The following is a 25,351-nucleotide window of genomic DNA, read 5'->3' on the forward strand; positions in this document are numbered from 1 at the left end:
TATGAAACGCACTGTAGTATCATCGTTGCATTCCTTGTCAAACTCTAAGGAATACGTGTATTTTGATTTTTTATTTGATGTATCAAAATTTCGAGATAATCAAGGTTGAAGTTGCAGTAATGCGACCAATCAGAACGCGTTTAAACGGAGCGTAGATGACGTCGCGAGCCAGCCCGCAAGGCCTGCTTACACTAGGCCAATAACACTAAGAGTATCGTCGTAGTGTCCCTGTTTATCTGCATGTAACTGAGTAAGATACAAGAGACGATACTCTTAGTGTTATCGGCCTTGTGTAAGCAGGCCTTCTGGGCTGACTCGCGACGTCATCTACGCTCCGTTTAAACGCGTTCTGATTGATTGCATTACTGCAACTTCAACCTTGATTATCTCGAAATTTTGATACATCAAATAACAAATCAAAATACACGTATTCCTTAGAATTTGACAAGGAATACAACGGTGTTACTACAGTGCGTTTCATAACGAACACCCTGTATATAGGTATATACTAAGTTTCGGTCTTTCTAGTGTTAAAAACATATATTTTTATCTTTTGGCGCTAACTTCCCGACGGTCAAAATCTCGCACGATAAGAATAACGAAGATCCACCTACCGACCAGGTCGACAATCACTAGCGGGTTTAACGTGCGCATCGGTGTGCCTGTGCGCCGAGTTAGCCTCGGGAATCTTGCCGTAGGGTGGCAACAGTGTATAGCCATTCCAGCAATTCATAAGATATTTGATTCAAACGATTCGAACACAGGTAAAAAAGTAGCTTCGGGTAAAGAGTTCGGTCGGCTGTTGCACATACTGTCAGTTGCCTACAGATGGCGCGATACTCGACCGAGTCTCTCATGTTAAATACAAAAATTGGTAAGTAGTATAAAAATCTATTTTTAATTGTATTAACTAACAAATCCAATATCTATCAAATCCTGTCAACTTTTACATTGTTTTTATCATTGCCAAAGATTACACCTATTCTCAGGATTCATTCGACTTCCTCTAGGACATTGAAATGCCTCGCTGAATCCTTGCGTATTCGATACCGATCCAATCACCCTGAGTCGACTTGTACTGTGTGTGTCAGTCTTCACAGAATACAAAAGAAGTTCCGGCCTGATGGATTCGCACCAGGTCTGTAAAAAAAAAAAACAAAAAATTAAGAACAATATCCATATACGTGAAGATTCACTAGAAATTCTTGGGAGGTAATCGCTTTACAAAATAGAAAATCAAAGTACGAAAAACTGATCGAATAGATCATATCAAATCTACTGTTAATGAACCAATGACATTTTCGAGTAAGGTAAATGTCTCAGTGGCCAGACAAAGCGTGTGTACGAGAAAGATGAAAATACGATTTCTTATGGCTGTCCGGGCACTAGGATTGTAGCGTTAGGTATTCGACCACTGGGACGATTATCTTACTCTATTCGTTCGCAGGTGAACAAGATACACTTTAATCAGTTATTACACCTGAAACCTTAAAAACAATAAATTCGTGTAGTTCAGAAATGAATTAAAAAACTTTGCGACTTTTATGATGGTTTCTTGTAATATTTAATATTTTTATATTTCTGCAAAATTAATTATGCCATGTTGACAATTTTTTTAAAATTTACTTTCTGCTAAGAGTTTTCTCTATGATTCAAGAATTACCTAACAAAATAATTTTTAAATTACTTATAAAAAATTATTAGCTCAATTATTCTTAATTGGTACTAGACTGACTGGCAGTTAATCTTTGACGGCAAAATGTAATATTTAACTTGACATAGATTGTAATGATATACCCTTTGTCGGAGTCACAGTGGTAAAAATATTTGACTTTGACACTGCTTTTTGCTTATTTTACATTATTATTCATCAGTGCAAATCTAATCTTTTTTATAAAAATTTCTGATCAGCCTTTACCATTAAGACCGCATTTGCAGCTTTTTGTCGTAAATGATGTTTAACATTAGGAATGGTAAGTGATGCTTTTTGAAAGAATAAGAAATAACGTCGTTTCACAACTGATGTTTGATCCTGCTTACAATGACGTCATAACGACGTAATCTCCATTCTTTATTAAAGTGTTTACCAACTTTTTTATCAGGCTCGTTAAACACTGCAATTGTTTTAACTACATCGCAGTTCATGAGTATTTCAGATTTTTCCATAACCACCTCAATAACTGACAGTCGCGCGATGCATCCTGACTGCGATTAATTAATTATGAATGAATTTTTTTTTCATTTGTATTCTTCAAGACTCTACCAGTAAGTACAATTATATGACTGGTTATGCTTATTTCAACAAACTTTAAGAGACCAGTAAACGTTTTATACGCAGATCAGTACAAACGATTCTTGCCTCTGAATTTAGTGTAGAATAATGCAATTATTAAACCAAATTTTTCATGTACTTACGTTAGCATAGGACAAAAAAAAGATTTGTTGATTATTGAAATCCTCCAGTCCTGGAAGTCTATCCTCTGTTATTCCGTCAGCTGCCAATTTTGTTTGATAAGCCTCATAAACAGCTTGAAGTCCTGTGGTGTCAGCAATATTTTCACCTTGAGTCAGTTCACCGTTCGCCTATATTTTTAATAAAATTAAATCATCCATTTGTTAGTATGAATAATATTAAGCAAGCGTCCTATAAATACTTACAAAAATTGTATCGTTCACTTTTTGGAGCTCTTTTATTTGGTATTTGTTAAATTGATCAACAAAGCACTCGGCTCTTTCGTTATAGGCTTTTATAGTTGCATCTGACCACCATTGAATTGCATTTCCGTTTTTGTCAAATTGACGTCCTAAAATAAAAAATTTTCGATTATTTGTTTGGGACTGATTTTTAATTCTTTATGTACAAATAATGGGGGCACTGTATTACCGATATCGTCAAAGCCGTGCGATATCTCATGGCCGATCACGGATCCGATCGATCCATAATTAATAGCGCTGAAATAATAGAAATGTTTAACATTCCTTAGATATATGACAATGGCAAATTATTAAAATTCGTTTACTTGGGCTGAGATGCACTGAAGAATGGAATTTGAAGAATCGCCGCTGGGAATGCTGTAACGCAATAAACAAATTTGTTTTAAATAATCGAATCGTCCGTTAATTTATAAATAATTTAACTCACTCAAAGAATTGCCACTGAATTTATAAAATGCATTCACCGTAATAGGTGCTACGGTCCACCTGAAATAAAACAAAAATATTGTGCAATTTTCAATTCGTATTTTAAAGGATAAAATTTTATTTTATTACTCACTCAGTCTTGTCAACCGGTTCCCTTAGATTCCTCAAACTTTTCCTCAATGAGAACTTTATGTAATTCAATACATTATCAAAGTAGGACGGTCCCACTTTCATCTGTAAATAACGGTAAAAAAAATAAAAGGAATAAAAAAATCAATTATCGAAAAGCGCAATACTCACGCCCTTGTAATAATGCAAAATTGCTGAAACATTCTTGTACCAATCAGGAAACCCAATAAATTCCGTCATACTTCTAAGTTTTTCCTTAGCCGCAGATTTAGTCTCGTTATCCATCCAATCGGAGCGCGAAATTTGAATGTCGAGTTCATCTTCAATCTCTTTAACCATCTCCATAGCCTTCAACGAAGATAAATTAATCATTTTACAATCGACAGTATAATCAAACAAGATCGCCAAGACTCACAGTCCTTTTCGACTCTTCCGGAAAATATTTTTGTACAAACTGATATGACACGGCATGGCTCAACTGATTTTCAGAAACACACGTCTGCCACCTGCAAATTTCATAAACTTTACTTGAAATGACAAACAAACACGAACCTTGTAGTACCCATTTTCAATATTGTTTATCGTAGAATGCACACAAGGAGCATCAACCATAATTATCCCCCCTTTAGTTCCTTCCTTCAGTAAAAAATCCATAATAGGTTTTATCGAAGTTTCGATTGTAGCATTGTTGTCGCTTTATTCAGATTTTGATTGGCTGTCGGTGACGTCAGTCAATGAGTGTGAAGGTGCAATTGAAAGAACAGGCTAACTGCTTCAGGGAAATGTTGGTCCGCGTTCTTCAATAGTAATGAAAGTTAAAATAAGCTGAGTGAATATGATACTGGATGATAGACTTAAAAAAATGCTGATTCATTGCAGAATGGGTTCTTTGATTTATAAAAATATGTATCATTTGAGAAACTGAAATGTTGATAAATAAGAGACTGGTCAATATGGATGAATAGTACTAATTTTAGTTTTCAAATAAAGTGATTAATTTTAGAAATTGTTGCTGCCGTTGGAGAGAGACAGATCCGTTTTGACAGGGAGTATTTTATCCGTGAAAATCGTAGTTGGTTTACAAGTAATGTCATGTAATTCTGAAATATTCGTTATACTTAGAAATTATCTAACTGATTCATGACAAAACGGATTGATATAAAAATACTTTAATTTCAAATTAATAATTTAGTTGCGTTTAAAAAGATGCTGGTGTAAATTGGTTAACCGGTACGTAAACTTTCATTTTCGTTTAGAATTGTTCGTGGCCGGTTACTTGGAAATGACTGGGTTAAATGGAAAAACAAGCGTAATTTTGGAATCGGCGGTAAATTTTCCACAGAGATAAAAAAAAAATTAAATGAAAAATACGTAATTTTAAGTTCAAACAGTTTTTGGTCGATTACTCGGAAACGGCTGGGTTATCGGAAAAAGAATCCAGGTTTCATGTAGTGCTACCAATTTCCCACAAGATGAAAAGAAATTTTAATTAAACCCCAAGAATACTCTAGATTGACTTGTTTACGAGAACGTTGTCATTGTAGCTAGTCGACAGATTGGTCAACTTAGGAACATGCTATTTTCAATTTCGAATTAGAGTGGTTGATTTTGAAAAATGATCTTACCATTGAAGAGAGATAGGTCGAATTATAAATAAAAATAGAACCAATGTTGTATGATTATGAAATATTCCTTATGTTTAGAAATTACCTAACTGATTTTCGAAAGAATTAATTCATTCGATATTTGGTTGGTTTTGGAAAAGCGCTCTTGCAAATTGATTTCTCGATGCATAAATTATATTTGTCTAAAATAGATAAGCAGTATGAAACTGCAGTTCCTCAAAGCGCCGCAGCGCTGCTGTCTCATGTCGCGCCCAAAGCGCGTGTGTTGCTCTAGTAATGTTGAAAGACGCAACAGAAAATCACTGCACGTTATTCAACGTGTAAAATAAAAGTCAATTACGAACCGTGGTTTCTGTTCAATGATTCCGGAAAAATTCTTGATCACTGCAAAGTTGATGTTCCTCATTTTCTCATTTGTGTAGGACAGCATGTTGCTCACGAATCTCCAGTGCAGATAATTGACTGAAATAAAAAAAGGTCGAATATTTAGACCGAAGGCGAGAGCGAAATTATGATTCATGTATTTCCCAGTACTTATGTAAAAACTATACCGATTGTTCTTTCTGAAGTTTTTTCAAGTACATTAACAAGCTTAAAAATATATTCCATTTCGATAACTAAAATCTTCTCTGTAATTTCCACTTGAATGTTGGCCTCGGTAAATAAATTTTGTATTGTCTTCAGCCAGTTTATCTGCACTCACATTAATATCATATAAAAACAATGAATAATTGTATCCTTTGAAGATTTCATTACCTTTGCTTTTCTACTCTTAGGCAGTGCTTTGTTGTACCATTTTTGTAGTCTACGAATAGTAATGTGATTATACATGCGATCCACGTCTCGCCTCATTTCGTCAGGAGACGCGATCTAAAAAAAAAACAAATGTAAAATTACAATTAATATTGCACATTGTAGGGTACAAGTATGATAATACAAAATAACAATAAAAGACAAATACCTTAGCTAATTCGATCTCAAAATTAATCACATCAGCAACGTCCTCGGATATTGCTTTTGAATTCACATCCAAACGTCTGGATTCAGCAAATGCTACTGCCACTTCCTCTATATATTTAGCGTAAGCCATAATTTGTTCTTGATACTGTTCACGTTCGACCAGCATTGATCGCGGTAATGTAAAATCCGGCTGGTCCAGCTATTAAAAATTAATTAGCAAGTCGAATATACCTGAACTACGTGATGTCGCACTGAATATATCTTTAGGTAAGAATCATAACTGGTAATCCGAGTTGACTGATGGTAGTGAATGGACTTAAGGTGTTAGGCCACTGTAGCGGCGGAAAAAATATTCGAAATTACAAAATAAGGTCTTTATTATACAAGTAATAAACTATAAAAAATAATATTTTCAAAGCGATGTCAAAATGGCGACTGCACAGCATTTCTCCGATGACGCCTTTATTTATACGGCAGAACCAGTACCTCCTGCAATTTTTAAGTTACGATGAAAAATCAAAAGTTTTCCGATTATTTATGAGAATAGCTATGGGAGTACATAGCATTTTTTCGATATATTGCATAGTTCCTTTTTTATAAACAATTTCGTGATGATTTTCTCATGACATTGTATCCTTTTATACTTAGAAGTACCCCATTTGGCAAAAATCAGTATATCGAAAAAATCCTACGTACTCCCATAGCTATTCTCATAAATAATCGGAAAACCTTTGGTTTTTCATCGTAACTTAAAAATTGCAGGAGGTACTGGTTCTGCCGTATAAATAAAGGCGTCATCGGAGAAATGCTGTGCAGTCGCCATTTTGACATCGCTTTGAAAAAATTATTTTTCATAGTTTATTACTTGTGTAATAAACACCTTATTTTGTAATTCCGATTTATTTCATGATTCCGCTGAAAAAAAAATGCACAACATACGCCTATTTTTTCCGCCCCCTACAGTGGGGCCTAACCCCTTAATAAGAATAGATACTAACCGTTAACAAATGTACGTTGGCATTCTTTAAATCTGTCGATACTGCCAAACTGTATAAAGTTGCCTCTTCGCTTAATCGCGAATAATTGTCCTGAATCTGCTGCCAGGATATCCTGTTGCTGTTCCATTCCCATGCTCTCATAACCATCGGCCAGCCACCATTTTCTTCCAGAATGATTTCCAGCGGTTTTATACCACTTTTCTCAATGGCGTCTAAAACGAAAGTCTTATATTACCTAACATCAAAATTCATTCGTACTTTTCAGTAGGGTCAAAAACGTGGTATCAAAAATCTCTCTAATAACCATTTTCTAATCATGATATTCACGTATATTAATTAGTAGACAATTGGATTCTAAGCAATCTGGTGAATATTTGTTCAAATAATATATTAATAAGTTATAACTGTCAAAATAGCCATAGATCTTTTCCTCGACACACTTCATCATCTTCACATAGGATATTTGCAGCCAATAGCATCTACTTATAATAATCGTGTAACACTGGACACCGAAGATCTTGAAAAAACGAATAAGTGATATCGTTCCGATGATTGATTGCGATCTCTTAAATATAATAACATATTGATCATACCTAAATTCATGCACGATTTATATAATTGCTTGGCGGCCCGTACCGGTAGAATATCGCTGTCCATTTTTGGTTCTTCTAGAATTCCTAAATAAAATAAAAATAAAAATGTAATCTTTCATCGTGTAACATTTCTCTCAAACCTTTATACACGTTTTTTGTTAACCAGTGCCTGTACCTCGTATACGCTCTTCATTCATTTCTTCAACTATTCTGAATTGATCCCAGCTGGGTTCAGTGGCTGGTATGGGATTATTTGCACGCCATCCGCCGCAAGCATATTCGTAAAAATCTTCGCAAGGATCAACGGACTTATTGAGACTCCGAAGAAATTTCTGGCCTGAAAATAAAATTATGCGTGGTTGTTCAATCACGTTCAACATTGATTTTCTTTTCAAATCACGGAAAAAAGTTTAATACAGTCTTTCATGACACATTACGATAATTAATTAAATTATTAACGTCAAAAATATAAATCCGTAAAAAACATGATTTATTCTCCAGAAAATAAGAAAGTTAAAGGGAAATGTGAAAAAAATGCCCAAGAAAATTTAACCTACCAGTAAGTCGACAGTCTTCCGTTTGACAGACTTTGGCATTCCCCATTTCTTGAGAGAGATTTTTTGTTCGAAATTTTCCAAAAATCCACGGGAGGTCATCAGGTATCTTTTCTACTATCCATGGATGTGAATTTGTCGTGGAACCCGTGATAAACGCCCCGAGGACGATTATTGCGTGTAATCTGAAGGAAATAAAAAAAAATATAAGCTTCTCGAAAATGTCTAACTTACAGAAAAACATTACAAATTATGCTAAATAAATATAAAAATAGTTTCACAGGTCACTAACGAGCGTAAATAAAAAAATTAAAAAATGTCTAACTAAAATAAGAATCTAAAGTACCGTAGGATACGTATAACGTTGATAAATATTTTTTAAATTAAAAAATTTAAAATACTCCTTAAAAAGTCATTATTTAAATATTAATACAGCAATAAGCTTACAATAACATTTCCGTGCACATTTTCCAGGAGCGAGTTCTTCGAAGAACAATAACGTACTGAAGTGAACGGACGAGCTTGTCGGTGATTTTTCAAGTTTGTGACGACGATGACGCTCGACCAACAACGTTCTCATCCGGTAACCCTGAAACTGTTTCTTCGCGAAACAGTCGGTTATTTAAATTTCCCATTGTTAACATCCATCACAGATTAATAGAATTTGACAAGTTATAATAATTAAACAAATAATAATATTATATGTATAATACACGATGAGTAATAAGTATTTACTTACATGATACAACCTTCGAGTCTTCCCTACGAAATTTGTACAGTTGCTACAAAAGTGAAATCTTTCGATGAAAATTTCAAAATTGAAGCTACTTCGATTATTATTTAATTAATATAAATTAACGCTGCTACAAGTGACAAGTGATAATTATACTTGTAATTGATTCTAGGAAAGTTATTGTTCAAAGCTTTCAAAGATTCCACTGAAATTTACGTAATATACAATTGTGCAACCAGTATTGCGAAAAGTTCACAAATATTGCACCATATGCAAGAGTACAATATCAATAGTAAAATTGACCGAGTATCGCGAAATCTGTACTATACCATACCGTGAGAATATAGAAAGAAACGTGTTTGTATATCTTAAAAATATTCCACAAAAACCATAAAATAAAATATCAAATGTTTCAATACTGTCAATAACTTTTCTTACGTACTGCCTAATGGTATAAAAAGTTTTATCAATATATCTTAAGCTCTTACATAACTCATTTTTTCTTAACAGTCATAAAAATGTCGATTTCTCACACTCATTCTGACGTCTCCGTTGTAACGTACATTAATAAATATTCCTCAGTCGCAGGGTCTCTTTTAAAATTATAACTGTCCTGACCAAGTTTCAATTACACTTATCCAATCCTTGTTTTCAGGTCACCAGATACGCCCACAGAGTCCCTTACGAAAACCGAACAAAGAAACGCCAATAATAATAAACAAAATTTTAAACAAATATCTAATTACAGCAGAACCGTGATTATCCGCATCGTGCCGCGAAATTTCGTTGTGATTGAAAAAAGAGCCTTAGAAGCTCGTATCGATGCTGCATTACGTAACATCTGCCGCTGAAGCGACTGCGAGATTTGGCCGTTAAAAAAGTGTAGCACCATACGGCAACCGAAGATTGAAATGTTTATGATAAAGAAATTTTAAAGTAAACGACGTTGAATATTTATTAAAATGTATACACTCAATTATTTTTCAAATATAATATTAGTAATACATAGGTATTACGTATGATCACTAAAAAAATATAGGTACACAATGTTATGTTCCCATATGAAAAAAGCGCTAAACACGACTTCGCGTTTTCATTATGCGAACCTTCCTTAATCCGAATTAGCCCAAGTCATTAGTCCCAATTGATTCGTATAAACGAGACTCTACCGTAATATAAGCACGTTTAGAAGCATGAGCCGTTGAAGTAATCTCAAAATATGTGATCAATGTTCAAATTATTTAGATAAAAGTCCCAAAAAAAAATGATCCATCGTAAGATTCGAAAAGTAAAATGTCAACATTAGTAGAACAAGCCAATAACGTAACTATTGTTGTTTCCTTCCGAAACTCCATCAGGAAAGAGGTAGTTATCGCCCGTTAGCATTCGTGTATCACATTCACGAAAGTCAGCCAGGACCGAGAGTTATCGCCTCGGCCGATAATACCAACATCCGGAACCTCCCACGCTGAGTAACTGTTGATTGAGAATCCCTTTTGAAAAATCTACATCCAACGTTTGTACGCGAAATGTCTTTTGTGTAATACGACGTCATATGATAATACAAATTGCGCATGCGCAGTCTGGGACTATACGCAAAGATAAAAAGGATATCTGATAGAAGAAGAAGAACATAAAGAGATACTTGAAGATCGATAATGTTTCATAAGCATCAGTACTAGTTTATTTAACAGTGTTACACGCACAATCATACACAGAACAACCTTGACTGATTATAGATACCTATACCCGACATATTAATTAGAAAGGGGTGTGACTATAGCGATACAAATCATGGATGGGGTCACATCCGTGCCGTGTACTAAGTGCGGCCAATGATAGGCTCCTCTTGATTTGAGTAATTCTAATAAAAAATTCGACGTAATTTTTTGTAACCGTCGAATGGACATTGTGAAAGGGCTGAAGGACGGTGGTAAAATAATGCTATATATATATATATATATGGTTGTATACAAGGGTGGAATAGGAGGGGTTGTGCATGGGTTACAAAAAAAATATATACTGAAATCTCTGGGAGATGTGGAAAAAGTTAGTATCATAAATAAAAACATACAAGATTGTATATATCAAACGAGGAAATCAAAACTGATGGTTTTTATAACGGGGTGAGGGTGAACTTGGTTGGTGGGGTATTGGTAATAATAGCGGTATGTTATATCGCGAGGCGTTCTTCCTCATTTTTTTTAATACTTTTTCAAATGCGCAAAAAAAAATAACAATCGATATAAGAATAGTGCGGTATAGCGCTCACTATATCGTACAACGTGGAATTTCTTTGTTCCTCATCATTTTATTTCTCTTATTTTTTTTTTTTTTTTAATTTCTTTATTCGCTGATCAATCGTATGCGGCATCCTCGCTATTTTATACACTAAAACGTAGGTTGAGATCTGTGTGCGGTGCCGCCTAGTCTTTGCAAGTTATGGAATAACGATACTCGATATTCTTGATTATCGTGAATTCCTTATTAATTGTCTAATTATTTTATTAGTTCATTCGGTTATCCTCCACCCCCCCCCCACTCTCCCACGTTTCGAGAAGGAGGGACAAGCTTTTTTATATTAGCTGAAATTATTTTTGCACTCAACGCCCGCGCGTCTATGATGTACGCAACATGTTTTATTAAATCGTACCAACTCCGGTCCAGGGAGCTATCAAGGTCAGTTTTTTTTTTTCAATTACTTTAAATATCGCTCTAGCGTTCGGACAATTTTTTTTCAAAATATCGTCCATCTTCTTCACTATTTAATAATCCGTATAAATGAAATCGAATCGGCCGATCTTTCGATTTGTGAGAGCTGCGTGCGACGATCGTTCGCTCGCAAAACGGAAATAACAAGAGTAATCAGAAGTCAGACACATTGAGGTTTTGCTGTTAACATTTTTTCTGTTTTTTTTCTTTCCTTCCGCAATCTAATAAGCAAATTATTCGTCAATAACTTATATACATTTAACGCGATAGCCTCACGCAGCAATGTTACGTGTTACATATGCACGTAGATATCACTGTAAATTCAATAATACATTAAAGTTCCAGCAAACGTGCGCTTTTTTTTTTAAACGTCCAAAAAACCTGGACTTCCGGCTCGTAATGTCCAACGCATCGATGGAGGATCAATTTATTGTAATTCGCTTTTCCTCCTCTCTGCTACTCAGATCTCCTTTATTTTCATACACAAAAGCAGCTTGGGTTATCGCACACGAGTAACGTATCGTTTGTCACACACTCTATACTTTGCATGTAAATAATGCCTATTTTCCAGAAAAAAAAAAAAAGAAAAATTTATACTTTCCATCCATTGTATATCGCAATCACTCTAATTGTTATTGGCGTTACAGATCATTCGGCATGCTGATGGGTTCGTACAACGTGTAATTGTATATAATCCTCTCAGAAATATGTATAGTATGTACATATGTCATAAACCAGCATATAATTACTACGATCTTTTTTCAAATTGAGTGGACTAAGATTATACGATGATGTAGTAATAATAATAATATTTCTAAACCCTTCAGATAAATAACCTTGAACGTGACTGGTTCTCGATATCCGTCGCCATAATTCAGCCATAGTCGATCTGCAATGTACACGAGGATTTGTATGAGATACGGGTTATTCAACTCAGATGCACCAACTGATGTTGGTTTCGCAATGAGCATCAAGAGCAAGGGCTGACTTCAGTTGATACGTCTGAGCTGAAAGACAGTATACCTATAACATATTATACGGGTGATCTAAAAGGTTCGGAAAAAAGCAGTAACTTCTGGAAGAGGCACTTCACATCGTGTGATTCCTATACAGGTTAGGTGAGTCCCCTTCTTGAATTGTGATTCGTTCAATTTTTTGGCGACTTTTCATGAGGAAACAAAACAACCGTTAAAAAAAATCAATGTTTTGCTTTCCGAACTCCATACGCGGTGTGTGGTCAATGACGAGCGTACTCGGTAACCAAGCATGCGTCGTAGTTTATGGATAATGAACGGCGCACGCGCGGGAAATTCGAAATTCAATACACGGAAAAGCATACGCTGCATTACACGAAGGTGTACTTAATGATTAATCTTACGCGTACAATATATGATGCTTATGACTATGAACTACCATACTAAAAGAAAAACACACCATTTGCAGGATTATCTTTTTCTTCATTCTTTCCTTTTGTTTTTCGTTTAATATCACTAGCGCGATCGCGTCGTTATACTCGGATCGCCGAAATCGCTACGTTTACATTGTGCAAGTTTAGTGCAGATGCAATCTCGTATACCAAAAGCAACTGGTAACAAAAAAGAATGTGTAAAAAAAAGTATTTACATAAAGATACATATAATAAAAGATCAGATCCAAATGGTAAGATGAGAGAAAAGTAAAAGTTTATAAAGTTAACAGATGTAATTTTAATTTCGCATCAATCACGATCTATTTTATAGGGAAGATCATTCTAATGTGTCGATACGACTTTATTTAACTGCTTCATACGTATTTGATACGATTGATTGAATTGGTTTGTTTAACATTTGACAAGTATATGGAATATTATCTTCTAAACATGCGTACATAATTTATGAACAATTCATTGACTGCACAAATTATTTTTGTCAACACTCAGCGTGCATTCATGGTAAACACAAATTGCACCTTCACTCAGGTGTAACAATATTCAAGCACATTACGAACATAGCTGATAGAAGCTAAGTATTACGCAGTTGTTGGAAAATTTCCACTAATTCTATGCAAAGTATAGCTTGTACATTAATCAATTATTATCGAATTAGAACTTAGCAATACCATTTTGTATTTTTTTTCTTTTTTACTTAGTATCTCAGTTAGCAACTTATCCGTACGTCGCTCGTGACTTTTTGCCAATTTAAGTAAATCGACTCAAAACATTTTTTTAATTCTCTTTTTCTGGTCACGGGAACGAATTCATCGTCCCTAACAAGCTCAAAGTTTGAGCTTGCAATTTTATTCTGGCTTTTTTTTATCTTCAATATTTCTTTATTGATTCATACTTGATTTATCTTTCCATTATCTTTCTGAATTTTCATCTTGAAAGCTTTATCCACATGCAATCATCCACATCATTGAGTCACCTAATCATGTTAAATTTATGTACAATTTGACACACGCTCTTCATGATACTTTATCGTATTCTTTATATTTTTCATATATCCATGAGAAACGCCTTGAAGTGCCATATTCGTAATGGTGTATCCTGCCACATCACCTCTAACGAAAACGAGACCGACAGCTACAAAGTGTAATCTTTAGTTGCTACGCGACAACCCGAAAGAAATAATAACGGCCGAAACGAAAACTACTAACCAGATTTAAGAGAGCCAATAATGTCGGTCGTCCATTGTCAGGTCGTAGTAACCGCTATGATGACGGCTGTAATATATCGGCTAAAATTTATTTCAAAATGGATCTAATTGAAATAATTTTCACCGCATCATTTATACGACATGAGATCGTACGATCGATTGCTCTTGACAAACCCGATCAAGCTTTTTTAGACTTAGCCGAGAATCCGCTTAGTGTCCGGTTCTGTTTATTTATTGAATCTCGGCGGTCTTCTCAGCCTTGGTATCATCTCCGTGCGTACCGCCCTGGCATAATTTGGCGTATATTGATCCGCCATGGCGATGGGACTTTGCAAACTTTGAATGAAAAGCCCCGAGTCTTGAATCTGCCCCACACCGGCTGTTTGGAATTGATATTGGCTGCCAGTCATATCGGTAGGAAAATGGTTGGACTGCACGAATTGATTCTCAAACTGAGCCGGATAGGCTATAGGACTTTCGGCAGAAAACTGAGGAATCACTGGGTTCACGTTGACCTGAGTGCTAGCGAAGCTGCTAGGGTCATAGGTCTGGAACTGATTAAGTTGACCGACCTGAGGAGTGCTGAATGGCGGAGAATGAGGAAACTGACTAGAGTCTGGGAACAACACACTGCCGACCGTCGGCTGAGGAAAGGAATCCGGTCTGTACTGCGAGAGACTACCCAGACTTTGTATACCTGGACAGCCGTAACCGTGAAAGTCCTTAATCTTGTTCTTACTCGAAGGATCCAGTTGCTTCATCCTGGCCTCCGTGACGAAGGGATGTCGCACGTTAACGATACTCTGTGGAGCTCTTAGCGGTGGAAAATTAACTGGCGCCATCTTTGGCACAGGATTATGCTCCAGAGCCTTTCTAGCCACTGCGTAAGCAGTACTTTCATTCCTTGATGATGGTCTAGATTGTGCCAGGTGATTCAGAACGTTATTCTGATTAGAGAATCTCGGCGGTAGAGTCGCTACGGGTGCTCTGGATTTTAAATCCTGCTCTTTGTAGTCAGGCTGATAATTCTCAAGCTTCGAATCTAGCTCAGTTGAATACTTCTTTCCGCAGTAATCCTTCTTAGTGTCCTCGCAGGACTCTGGTCGAATTTGACTGCTCTTGCAGTTGTCCTTCTTGACCGATCCTGCTGGTCGCAGCTGACTTTTCGCCGCGGCTCTGGCCGTCTTGCTCCCAGAGTGATCTAGCTTTGGCTTGGTGGGGTCTTGCTGATTGATTGCTTCTTGCTGGGTTTCTAGCTGTAGCTTACGGTCGGGTTTGCGAGTGACAGTGACGGCTGGCAGGAGTAGAGCGTTGGCTCACTTCTTAGTCATGATCTTCAGATACTCCAGGGCATTCTGTGCAGCGCTCGCTTGAGCATCCTTGCTCGTAAGACCGCAACCATAGCACACTGCAACCGGCAGTGTCGAAAGCTGCACCAAGCACTGACATTTTCCTGTAATAACAATACTTTTATTAACTCAAAGGAACAGTGGCAACAATTTTTTAACATTATTGTATTATCTAACGAACTATCCTGGTGTTAGTGTTACTAAAAATGGGAATGCAGTATAGTTCATTTGAAAATGAGATGTTGATGTTTGCAATAAGTGACCATTTCCTTGCACGGGTTAAATATACCTATTAGATTGCGAATCATAACAGGTTTGCCGGCCAGTTCAACATTCCATAAATGAAATTCCTTCCTGGTGATATCGTGTAACTGTATACACTTAGTGTGTAAGTAGACGATATAGTTTAGTCTGCGGTCAGCAGAAAATATTTTTAAAAAAGGTTATCAATAGAAGGAGTGTCGTGCGGTGATATATTTTGAGGCATGGCATGTTTGCAAAAATACGTATAATCTTGTACATAATAATGTAAACAAAAGTACATATTACAAAACTACATAACATATTAAATAAAACAGAACTACAAAATCTAAAACAGTTTATCTTCGTTGTGACATAATAAGGTCGTAGGTCAGGTTTATTAGCCCGTATGTAAGCAAAAGTTGAATAAATTGGTGGATTGACCTGACTAACGTTATTCGTATCCTAGTACTTGCAGAGTACAGATGCGGCTAAGTAATTTGACTATGGCAGCCATAACTACAGCAAAGAAAGTTTTACGCAAAGAGATAGAAACGGCTATTAAAGGCATTGACATTGAGGAGAGAAAAAAGCAGTCCAGAAAAGTCTTTGAAAAAGTGAGTTACATAAGTGGTCAAATGTGAAAGCCTATTATTAATTGTAACATCTATTTATAAGAAATTTCTTATTGAATGATCAATAATGCAAAACTCTTTTTTTTTTAAGTTACTCTCGCTTGAGCAGTATCAAAAAAGTAAAAGAATATCTGTGTACTTGAGTACCGCTGATGAAATCGACACGGTTCCTATATTAAAAGATATATTCGAAAATGCCAAAGAGGCTTTTGTTCCAAGATATAAAGGAAAAACTATGCAAATGGTGAAGTTAAATTCAATGGAAGATTACGAAAAGCTGCCTCTGACTAAATGGAATATCAAACAACCAGGAATCAATGAAGTCAGAGACGACGCTCTGGAAACAGGTATATAAAAGTTTTAAATATATGCAGATACATATACTATATTCTACAATAAACGTTGATCCATTATTTCAGGAGGTTTGGATCTAATAATTTTGCCGGGAGTAGCTTTTACAAAAGATGGTAAGTTATTGTATTGTTGTGATTGAATCCAATGTACAGCAACTATGATAGGGACGAAACGGAAACAAATAATCTCTTAAACATTACAATGATTTCTAAATATCATTAACAGTATAATTCATACTATTATAGGAAAAAGACTTGGCCATGGCATGGGGTACTACGACAAATTTCTGGCCACTTGTATATCATCCCAGTCAGCAAAACCGTATCTAGTTGCAATGGCATTTAACGAGCAATTACGAGATGACATTCCCACGACTGATACGGATGTAATCCTGAACATGATACTTACAGAAAAGGATTTTTAACTTCGACTACTAAAAAATCTTGTTACATCTCTGATCAATAAACTCACTGGTTACTAAAAACTAGTTCATGTACCTGCATAGATAAAAAAATTTCACACGTAACAATGAAAAAGTAAACTTACCGCTAATGGACTTTTCCTCGATATCGACGTATGTTACTTCGAATTGCTGTTCGGAGGCAATTTCCTGAAGGAACTGTACGAGGTTCACATCCCCGTCGTTGAGGCAAGTATTCTGCAACAAATCCACAAAGGATTGCTTATCGTTATAGAATCCAGAGCGATAAAAATCTTGTGCTACACACAGCTCACATCTACCGGATTAGTCACGAAGAGTTTGCCAATTATATACAAACCTGCAGCTGACATAGTTTAACACCCGTGGAAGACTTGAGGTTCTTGTGAAACTGTGAGACTTTGTGGCTGTGTGGAGTGGTCAGCGTCGAGATTTTGCTATCTTTCAGATCAGCGTAACAGGCGCTCACGTTCGCGTTTCTTTGAATGATCTATAACGGACAAGACAGAGAGACGAGAGTAGGAAAAGTATGTGTATGAGTAGAAAAAGTTATAGAAATAGATAAGTTAAAAATAAGCAAATTAAGGAGAAGAGTAAATAAAGAGAGTCCCTGAAAGCATAAGAAAGACGAGAAGAACACGCGAGAAGCCGAAATAAAATCATGAGAAAATCTCAAGCTGAAGTGGAAATGATCCGAAAGCGATCGCGATCGTCCGTTATAGATGCGGCTGAATCGGAAAGATAGCTATTAGACGAATCACACGTTACTGTGAGTGATCGCGAGACCCATCACTTCCACTTCACTAAACACACATTCAACACCCTTCATGTGCAACATATAGGACAAGAATTAAATACTTGGACATAGAGAAAATAATATAGGACGGGTATCAAAATTTTTCTAAGAAGAACTCAATGTTAGTATCCTGATTAGTATTAGTTGTAATTAACAGAAATGGTGGATGGCGTAGTATTATTTTCAGGGATCTTAAGGTGTCGTTAGTAGTACCGAAAGGCGAAACGTTGTTAAAGGAACATTATAAGGCACAGAAACAAGCATACTCTTTGCAAGTCTCAAAGTTCATAGCTCACGCCTCGATACTTTCACGAGAGAATCTAAAAGCTCTTTCGTACTCTCGTATCTCGAAAATTTCCACACGCTGATATAGTTTCAAAGATCCCGGAAAACTCGCCAGACCACAAGCCACTTCTCGTTAGATGTCACTGTTATTGGTTAATGACGTCAGAGGGAAATATATTGGGTCTATCATTATTTCTACATAGTGCTGTCGTTAAACCTCCACAAAACTATGTAACATAATATTTTATATATACTAGGTGTCATGGTATTCGAAGAAGGATAATCCTGATTACTTTTGATCGTGCATCACCGGGACCTTTGAAACTCATGTAGGTCGTAATTTTGCTTGAGCCGATTCCAGGGAGGGTACGAAGAAAGACATCCTTTCTTGTTGAGGGGAAGAAGGTTGAGCTCACCTCCTCATCGTCGATGCCAGGAGTATCACGAAGTGCCTGCCACATTTTTTGAGCAGCCTGCCGCTTAGCTAGTTTCTTACTCTTGCCCTGTCCGACCTGTCGATATTTCAGGATTGAGCACACAATCGTGAATTGACGCTCGTGTGGCAGCCCTGCTTCACCTTCCGTGGTGTACTTTGGTGGTGGCCAATGTCGAGTCATGCACATCTCTTGAAGCGAACCGATAGGGTTACCGATCACCTTATCTTCGCCATAACCACCCTGGAGCTCTTGGAGATTCTGAGAGCTGTCAAAAACAGAATACATTATGAGAAAAATCATTCAATTTTTTTATTCCTAATAAGTCAACATCTGTTACCGTCACTAAACCGTCATGATTTGCATAAAAGTTCTTACAGCGCTGGATTATTAATCTCTCTTTGAACAAACATTACATCAGAATAAGTAATAACATTGTCAAAAACTCTTATAAAAACACAAATAATAAATTCCTACCATTCTACATAATTTTAAATACAGTACAAACAGATTTTTTTTGTATACTATAACATTTTGTTCAATTCATCCGAGCCATAGTATTGTATTCCTATACAATATGTCATGATTCACTTTATAATTCTCAGCTCTAATTAATGAAAGAATTCATTTTTAAAAAACCCACTCACTCTGGGATACTGTTAGGCAGGGGAGCATCAGCTGTCTCAGTATTAACGCCGATGAGCTTGTCGAGGACAGCCTTGGCGGCAGCATGCTTGGCCTCCTTCTTGGACCGACCGGTACCCATTGCTGAAACGATTGGATCTGCTTCAATCGCACGGCCCTTATCTTCGCGTGAATAGACACAAACCAACGACATCGGTAACGGTGACGCGATAGCGGAAGGTTGGCTCATGGATGGCACCCTCGATCTGGACGAGTTCGTACTTGGGCGTAGTGCCACGACGGGAGAGCAACTCCTGCAGTACGGAAACCGGCGTCTTGCTCGGTAGAGCCTTCATTTCCAACCGAACTGCTTCATCCAGCGACAGAGTTTCAGACATCAGCGCGTGGACTGCCACGCGTGGAGCTCTGCTTCGACGATGCACATTATTAGAGTGGTTCGGTACACCAGCTATGCTACCTAGCATTGGGGGTGGCGGTGGGTGACGCATCTCTTCCATTGTTGATTCCTGCGTCATGAAAGTCAAATTATCATGTATTATTATAAGATAACACGTGTTTTAATAACTAACATACAATCTAACATTTGCTTAAGAGAAAACTGTGGAATAATTAATATACATGATAATGATGTATTCCTTTAGTTTGATGCCATAAGGTAGTCTTCTCAATGAGGTGTATCTGTGAAAGACAAATGCTGACTCAGTCTGAATTATACTACTAAAGTTTAATTCATTTCAATTTCACTATATGAAGTGATAAGGGGTCACTGACTCTTAATATTAAGTCAAAGACACAATAGTGCTAGTTTTGCAATTTATTACCATCATTATATGATTGCATGTGCTTTTATGCATGTTATTATTACGTTTCTAATCTTATACAAACAGTGAAGTTTTTTAAGTAGTCTATATATTTATTCAGTATTTATTTAAACTGTATTAACTGTGACTCTACAATATGTTATGTTATGCTTAAACTATAATTAATAACAAGTGGGTTAAAAGTTCCAAAAATATTTTCTAGCATTACAACCCACAATGCGCTTTCTGTGCTGGATGTTTCAAAGAAAGGCCACAAGTTCCAAAGAAACACTGTCTGCTCGTTGACCTACGATTGAAACACGTTTTACTTATATAATTTTCACTGTGGACAATAAGCTTCAAAGAAACCTTTTCATAGCTTCACAATCCACAGTCGAAAAATTAGCTTTTAATACACGAATACACTGTTTAATTATATGTCAACAATTCTTAAAGTGCGTTGTCTGCTTAACATTTGAGGAAAAACAAAGTAAATAATCGTAGCTATCAATAATATTATCGAATCAGAACTGGCCCAGGAATCGGCAGTACTTACAAAACATTTTTGCACTTGCATGACTAACCTTTTAATCATAAACGAAGATTGTTCACGTGGTAAACTAAAAAAACACATATTACTATACTAAAATTACTGATATCCACCAGCAGCTTTTCCATGACATGACAGGTTGCCAGTTTTGAAAAACAAAAATAGAACACTCTGATATAATATAACTCATTCAATGGCTGGTACCTACTGAAAGCAGTGCGTGAGAAAAGCACCCAAACTTGTAGCTGCTTCCTATCACTCTTGGCATTGAAAGAAACTAGAAAAATTATATTCATTCATAGTGAGAAGAATTTCTTTAAACTTAGAAGAATCTAGAGAGTAAAGTATTAGTCTAATTATTATTCAGCATAAATTTGATGTTATCTACATTTTACAATCTTCTGCTCATTCTAGACATATTATATGCCCCAGACAGTCAGTAATCAGTTAAACTGGAAACGTATCATGTAGCCTATTTCTCTTCTATTTAAAAATACATCCCATGCATTAATATTTATTTATAGGTTCAGACCATTCTGAGTTTCATAAAAAGAAATGATCCATTATCTATCCAGGAAGGAGTCTGAAATATATAAACATTAAAATTATGTTGTGTTTCAAATTCATAAGGTGCTGTGGAGAATAACTGCTACACTCGATATACAATAAATATTCTCCAATGGTTTGCTGCGCATCATTGATAATATTAAACATAGCACCAATCACCTTGGCAGCTGCACCTTCACATACAAAATGGTAAAAGTAAACACATTAAATATTAGACTCAGTCAAGATAGATAACATACATTTTGAATCAATGACATAAGAGTCATTACAGAATACTACCTATTAAATAAAGTATAAACACATTTCTGAAAATTTCGTTAATGTCTGACAAATATAAGAAATAAAACATAAATCAATTGTATTGCTTTAATTAGAATTATATTGAATAGCATTATTTCTGCCATCATAACAACGGCGATGCAAAACTTATCAACGACGACGAATTTATTTCTTTTCCATTATACGAGTACATAACAAGTTCTGATATAAATTCTAATATAAATACTTGATTTTTGTAAATGAAAATTTTTAATAAATACTAGATTTAGATAATAACTGGACCTAAATATACATGAATAGGGTCCAAGCGAAGATGGTAACTCATTATACACAACACAGAATGTTAAAAAACGTCCCATATAAAAAAGAGAGCATAAAATCTGTTAGAATCATTGACACCTCGAAGAGTACCGGCCGGCGGCCATGTTAGCGTGGCAGATCGATTGCCGGAGTACTAGTAGTGTTAAAAGAAGTTTCGTTAAGTCTGAAAGATAATATTTGTATTGGAAACAGCGGTAACAGTGGTAATTCTACCATGATAATTTCTAACACTGCAATAAATGGAGGTGATGACAGACAAACGCTAACGATCTCAAATAGTTAAATAACTTGTAATTAATAGGCAATAAACGCGTCGAGGCATCGACCGGTCGTGCGCTCGACGTCGTCGTCGTCGTTGATTCCCGTCATCTTCTTCGTCATTGAGGTTCGGCTTGATTACTCACGATTTACGAAGTACTCGCGCTAACGTCCCAGCTCTCCGTTCTGACTGGCCAATTCCTATGCGAAAAGCGAATCCCGCTTTTTGTGACCGATCCAAGTCTCACAAAAAGCTTGATCCGTTTGACGACAGAAAAGCGGTGGTGGTTTGTGGACTACCGGAGAATCCTTCTTCGATCGCGGCTTCTGCGGCAATACGTGAGATCTGCGCGGTGCGCTTCTCCGACCCAAGCTTTCTCGCGCATCCGATTGCGCATGCGCGTATTGTCAGCGACTTATAAAAAGAACGCATCTAGGGAATTCGGAATCAAGAAGGAAATGTTCGTATGAATGTGAGCTCTCGTTTATTGGTCGTTTATCGGTAATAATGGACTAATCTAAACGTTTGACGGTTATTTGTTTATATAAATATATAAAAACAAATTTGGCTAGGGAATTTTTTTCAAGTAGCCCCTCCATCATCATATTTTCAATTGAATTTTACATAAATCGATGTAGAATCGTTTGTCGGTGATTGATGGTCTATTACTTACAAGAAAAAGTTTATATTATCCTTGTAATTGGAAATAAAACAAATTTGGCTAGAGAATTCTTTTGAACTAGTCCCTCGATGGTTAGCCTGATTCCCCATGGAGCGTATTTTCTGTAAAGCGTAACTTACCACTTGAGTTACACAATTGACCCCCAGGTCTGGACCACGATCTTGTATGGGTGCTTTCCATTTACTGGCACAAGTTGACACAAGTCGACTTGTGTCGTCAAAAGTGCTTTCCATTTGATTTGGGTCGCCGTTTGTCGGCAACACAAGTCGACTCGGGAAGACTCTGCTAGAGCGGTGAATTTACGAGAGTATCTGTGTTCCATTTATTCGTTTTCGAGAGTCGACATGAGTCGACACAAAAGTTATGTAAATGGAAAGCACCCAACAGGTCTGGGCACTTAGGCGAAAAACGCGTAACCTTAAGGTGGATCTACCGCAAGAGGCGTTAGTGTTGAAAATGCGATCACGTGGTACCACTACGCGTGCGCAGTTATCTTTTTCTTGAATACGTGACCTGCAGCTTGTTCGTAATGTGCAATATATACCGTGATTGAAATTGAAAGAAGCAAGAATGACCAAAAAGTGCATCGTGCCTTCTTGAATCACCATGGTAGGAATTTGCATTTGAAAATCTCACAGGAGTTACAAATAAATTCAGTAAAAAAGTTACAATACGAGCAAAAATTGACTGTATACGTTAGTATATCTCCTGTGAAATATTTTTTATTGGAAATTCCTACACTCAAACCGGAGAAAGTCTTTTTACAAAGAGAATTGGACCCTGTGGAACCAATGTCATATAGTGATGCAACATAAATTCAACAAGTGCAAAAGACAGAAAATATTTATACTATTGAACTTAACTACGACAAAAATTCTACTTTTGCAGATATTTCACTTTTTGTACTTGTCCAGAGGTATCTTCATCAAGTTAAAAGTTTTCAGTATATACGCAATTATAGCATCATTCAATTTTCATGACTTTTAGGTGAAGTGGTCCATTTAACTTCAGTTTTTTTAATCATCAATTCTTTATTTGTCTAACTTTAAAATTAGATTATTAAATTTTATTTAATTGGCGTTGCATCGGTTTTTTGTGTGTAACTTTCTTTTTGAATCGGAGATAAGAAGTTGCAGTGAATTTACTGATGCGCATGCGCTGGCATTTTCGACGCTAGCGCTTGCGGACAAAATTGTCCACGTTACGGTTACGATCTACAACGTGGTGAGGATAGGGAAGTGCCCAGACCTGTATACAAGATCGTGGTCTACAGGCGAGTAGACGTCAGACACATGAACGCTTCACAAGAAATAAAACTGTAATGAAGGAATCTTGAGAAATCGGGTCTTATATCGTATCGAGTAATAGTTCGAAAATGTGCCACGAGTGGTGCTGAAGCTATCTCCCTCCTTCCTTCCTTCCTTCCTTTCCTTATACCAGCAAATCACGAATCGTTGTTAGTTTTCCGATAAATAATAGAACGGAGTTGCGGGTTCGCGATTGGCTGCGTAAGTTACGCGTTACAGAAAATACGCTCCATGGGGAATCAGGTTGACCATCGAGGGACTATTTGAAAAAAATTCCATAGCCAAATTTGTTTTTATAAATTTATATAAGCTAACAACCGTCAAACGTTTATAATAGTCCATCATTCACCGACAAACGAGCAATAAATGATACCGAAAAAAATTAGTTCGATCGGTCGTGATGAGGGGTTAACTATATGGAGCTATGAATGTGTTGACTGCTGAATTGATTCAGAAGTTTAGTTCTATGAAAGCATTGACTATCTCTCAGATATTCTTTCATAGGTGGAATTATTTTTTAACTTTACGAGCTAAACACCACTGGCGTGTCTCTCCATTCGAGGAAGCAGCTGCAAGGAAAAGAAAGAAGCTTAACTAGAATGAGATATTACGAAGTCGTACTTCGCGCAAATTCGGGTGGAAAATGAAATCCTACTTTTAAAATTGTCCAACAATGTGACATGGCGTGTCGTGTTTATCGGTGGAATGTACTATCTGTCTTGAAATAATGATCTATTGAATTATCTTAAAGAAAAATTCTATATCTTCCATCGTTACGAAATTAGATTACTACATAACTGATTTCCACATTTTTTCGGTACTTCACTGTTATAATACATCTAATCAATGCATTTGTAAAACTATGTTACGAATTGCGCAAACTGACGTCGCTACCTCTCTTGAACGAGTTTAATTTTTTACGGATTCCTGGCGGGAAATTAGTATCCTGCTCAATACTACTTCATGAAATTTCGGAATGCAAGCCTATTTAACAATAGAATAATCGAACTTCAAAAATGTTAAAATCTTTCCAGATGCACGGTTATATCGTCACTTGGGAGGAATTGCCGGTACAGTCTTTTCTAATGCTATGATCTTGATGGCAGTGACTTATCTGGATTCATAGGACACACTTAGATTTACCCTAATTGTAATTATACTTCACAATTATTATAATTTGAATTTTTTAAATTAGCCTTTAGTAGAGCAACTGTCGTTTTCGTGGGAAAGATTTCTTGTTTATTTATTATTTAAAAACAATTTGCACTAACGTTATCGTATGAAAAATACAATATTTGTTATGCATTTATAAACAGAAAGTTCTCAGTAGT

The 25,351-nt window shown here is 36.3% G+C and overlaps 3 protein-coding genes across 12 annotated transcripts; 1 reads left to right on the forward strand and 2 right to left on the reverse strand.

Moving 5' to 3' along the window:
* Nucleotides 1-875: 875 nt before the first annotated feature.
* LOC107269616 (neprilysin-4) lies at nucleotides 876-8,787 on the reverse strand. Its single transcript, XM_015743734.2, has 18 exons — nucleotides 8,448-8,787; nucleotides 8,004-8,185; nucleotides 7,622-7,783; nucleotides 7,447-7,530; nucleotides 6,854-7,065; nucleotides 5,857-6,054; nucleotides 5,652-5,765; nucleotides 5,447-5,588; nucleotides 5,240-5,357; nucleotides 3,686-3,776; nucleotides 3,442-3,618; nucleotides 3,275-3,375; nucleotides 3,143-3,201; nucleotides 3,021-3,072; nucleotides 2,885-2,952; nucleotides 2,659-2,804; nucleotides 2,416-2,583; nucleotides 876-1,140 (listed from the first exon to the last, which is right to left on the reverse strand). The coding sequence occupies exons 1-18, from the start codon at nucleotides 8,465-8,467 to the stop codon at nucleotides 961-963; spliced, it is 2,274 nt and encodes a 757-aa protein (XP_015599220.1). The 5' UTR covers nucleotides 8,468-8,787; the 3' UTR covers nucleotides 876-960.
* A 3,619-nt stretch (nucleotides 8,788-12,406) lies between these two features.
* Nucleotides 12,407-17,143, forward strand: LOC107270047 (5-formyltetrahydrofolate cyclo-ligase). Of its 3 annotated transcripts, none has more exons than XM_015744713.2 (5): nucleotides 12,407-12,563; nucleotides 16,137-16,284; nucleotides 16,394-16,649; nucleotides 16,722-16,769; nucleotides 16,902-17,143. In XM_015744713.2, the coding sequence occupies exons 2-5, from the start codon at nucleotides 16,153-16,155 to the stop codon at nucleotides 17,078-17,080; spliced, it is 615 nt and encodes a 204-aa protein (XP_015600199.1). In that variant the 5' UTR covers nucleotides 12,407-12,563; nucleotides 16,137-16,152; the 3' UTR covers nucleotides 17,081-17,143. The 3 variants fall into 3 exon arrangements, with proteins under 3 accessions (XP_015600199.1, XP_024944604.1, XP_024944628.1); XM_025088836.1 differs by having other exon boundaries at nucleotides 12,423-12,558; XM_025088860.1 differs by lacking the exon at nucleotides 12,407-12,563 and adding an exon at nucleotides 15,568-15,815.
* On the reverse strand, nucleotides 15,366-25,286 carry LOC107269784 (interferon-inducible double-stranded RNA-dependent protein kinase activator A). 8 transcript variants are annotated; one of them, XM_025088522.1, is made up of 8 exons: nucleotides 22,833-22,964; nucleotides 22,177-22,463; nucleotides 19,440-19,761; nucleotides 19,258-19,393; nucleotides 18,470-18,878; nucleotides 17,436-17,585; nucleotides 17,203-17,314; nucleotides 15,366-15,531 (listed from the first exon to the last, which is right to left on the reverse strand). In XM_025088522.1, exons 3-8 carry the CDS (start codon nucleotides 19,750-19,752, stop codon nucleotides 15,395-15,397), a joined length of 1,257 nt encoding a protein of 418 aa, XP_024944290.1. In that variant the 5' UTR covers nucleotides 19,753-19,761; nucleotides 22,177-22,463; nucleotides 22,833-22,964; the 3' UTR covers nucleotides 15,366-15,394. The 8 variants fall into 8 exon arrangements, with proteins under 8 accessions (XP_024944290.1, XP_015599642.1, XP_024944257.1 ...); XM_015744156.2 differs by lacking the exon at nucleotides 22,177-22,463 and having other exon boundaries at nucleotides 18,593-18,878; nucleotides 19,258-19,378; nucleotides 22,833-25,286; XM_025088489.1 differs by lacking the exon at nucleotides 22,177-22,463 and having other exon boundaries at nucleotides 19,258-19,378; nucleotides 22,833-25,286.
* Nucleotides 25,287-25,351: the final 65 nt, after the last annotated feature.

This window comes from Cephus cinctus, unplaced genomic scaffold (assembly GCF_000341935.2).
Source record: "Cephus cinctus unplaced genomic scaffold, Ccin1 Ccin1_scaffold0008, whole genome shotgun sequence".
Taxonomy (NCBI): Eukaryota; Metazoa; Arthropoda; class Insecta; order Hymenoptera; family Cephidae; genus Cephus; species Cephus cinctus.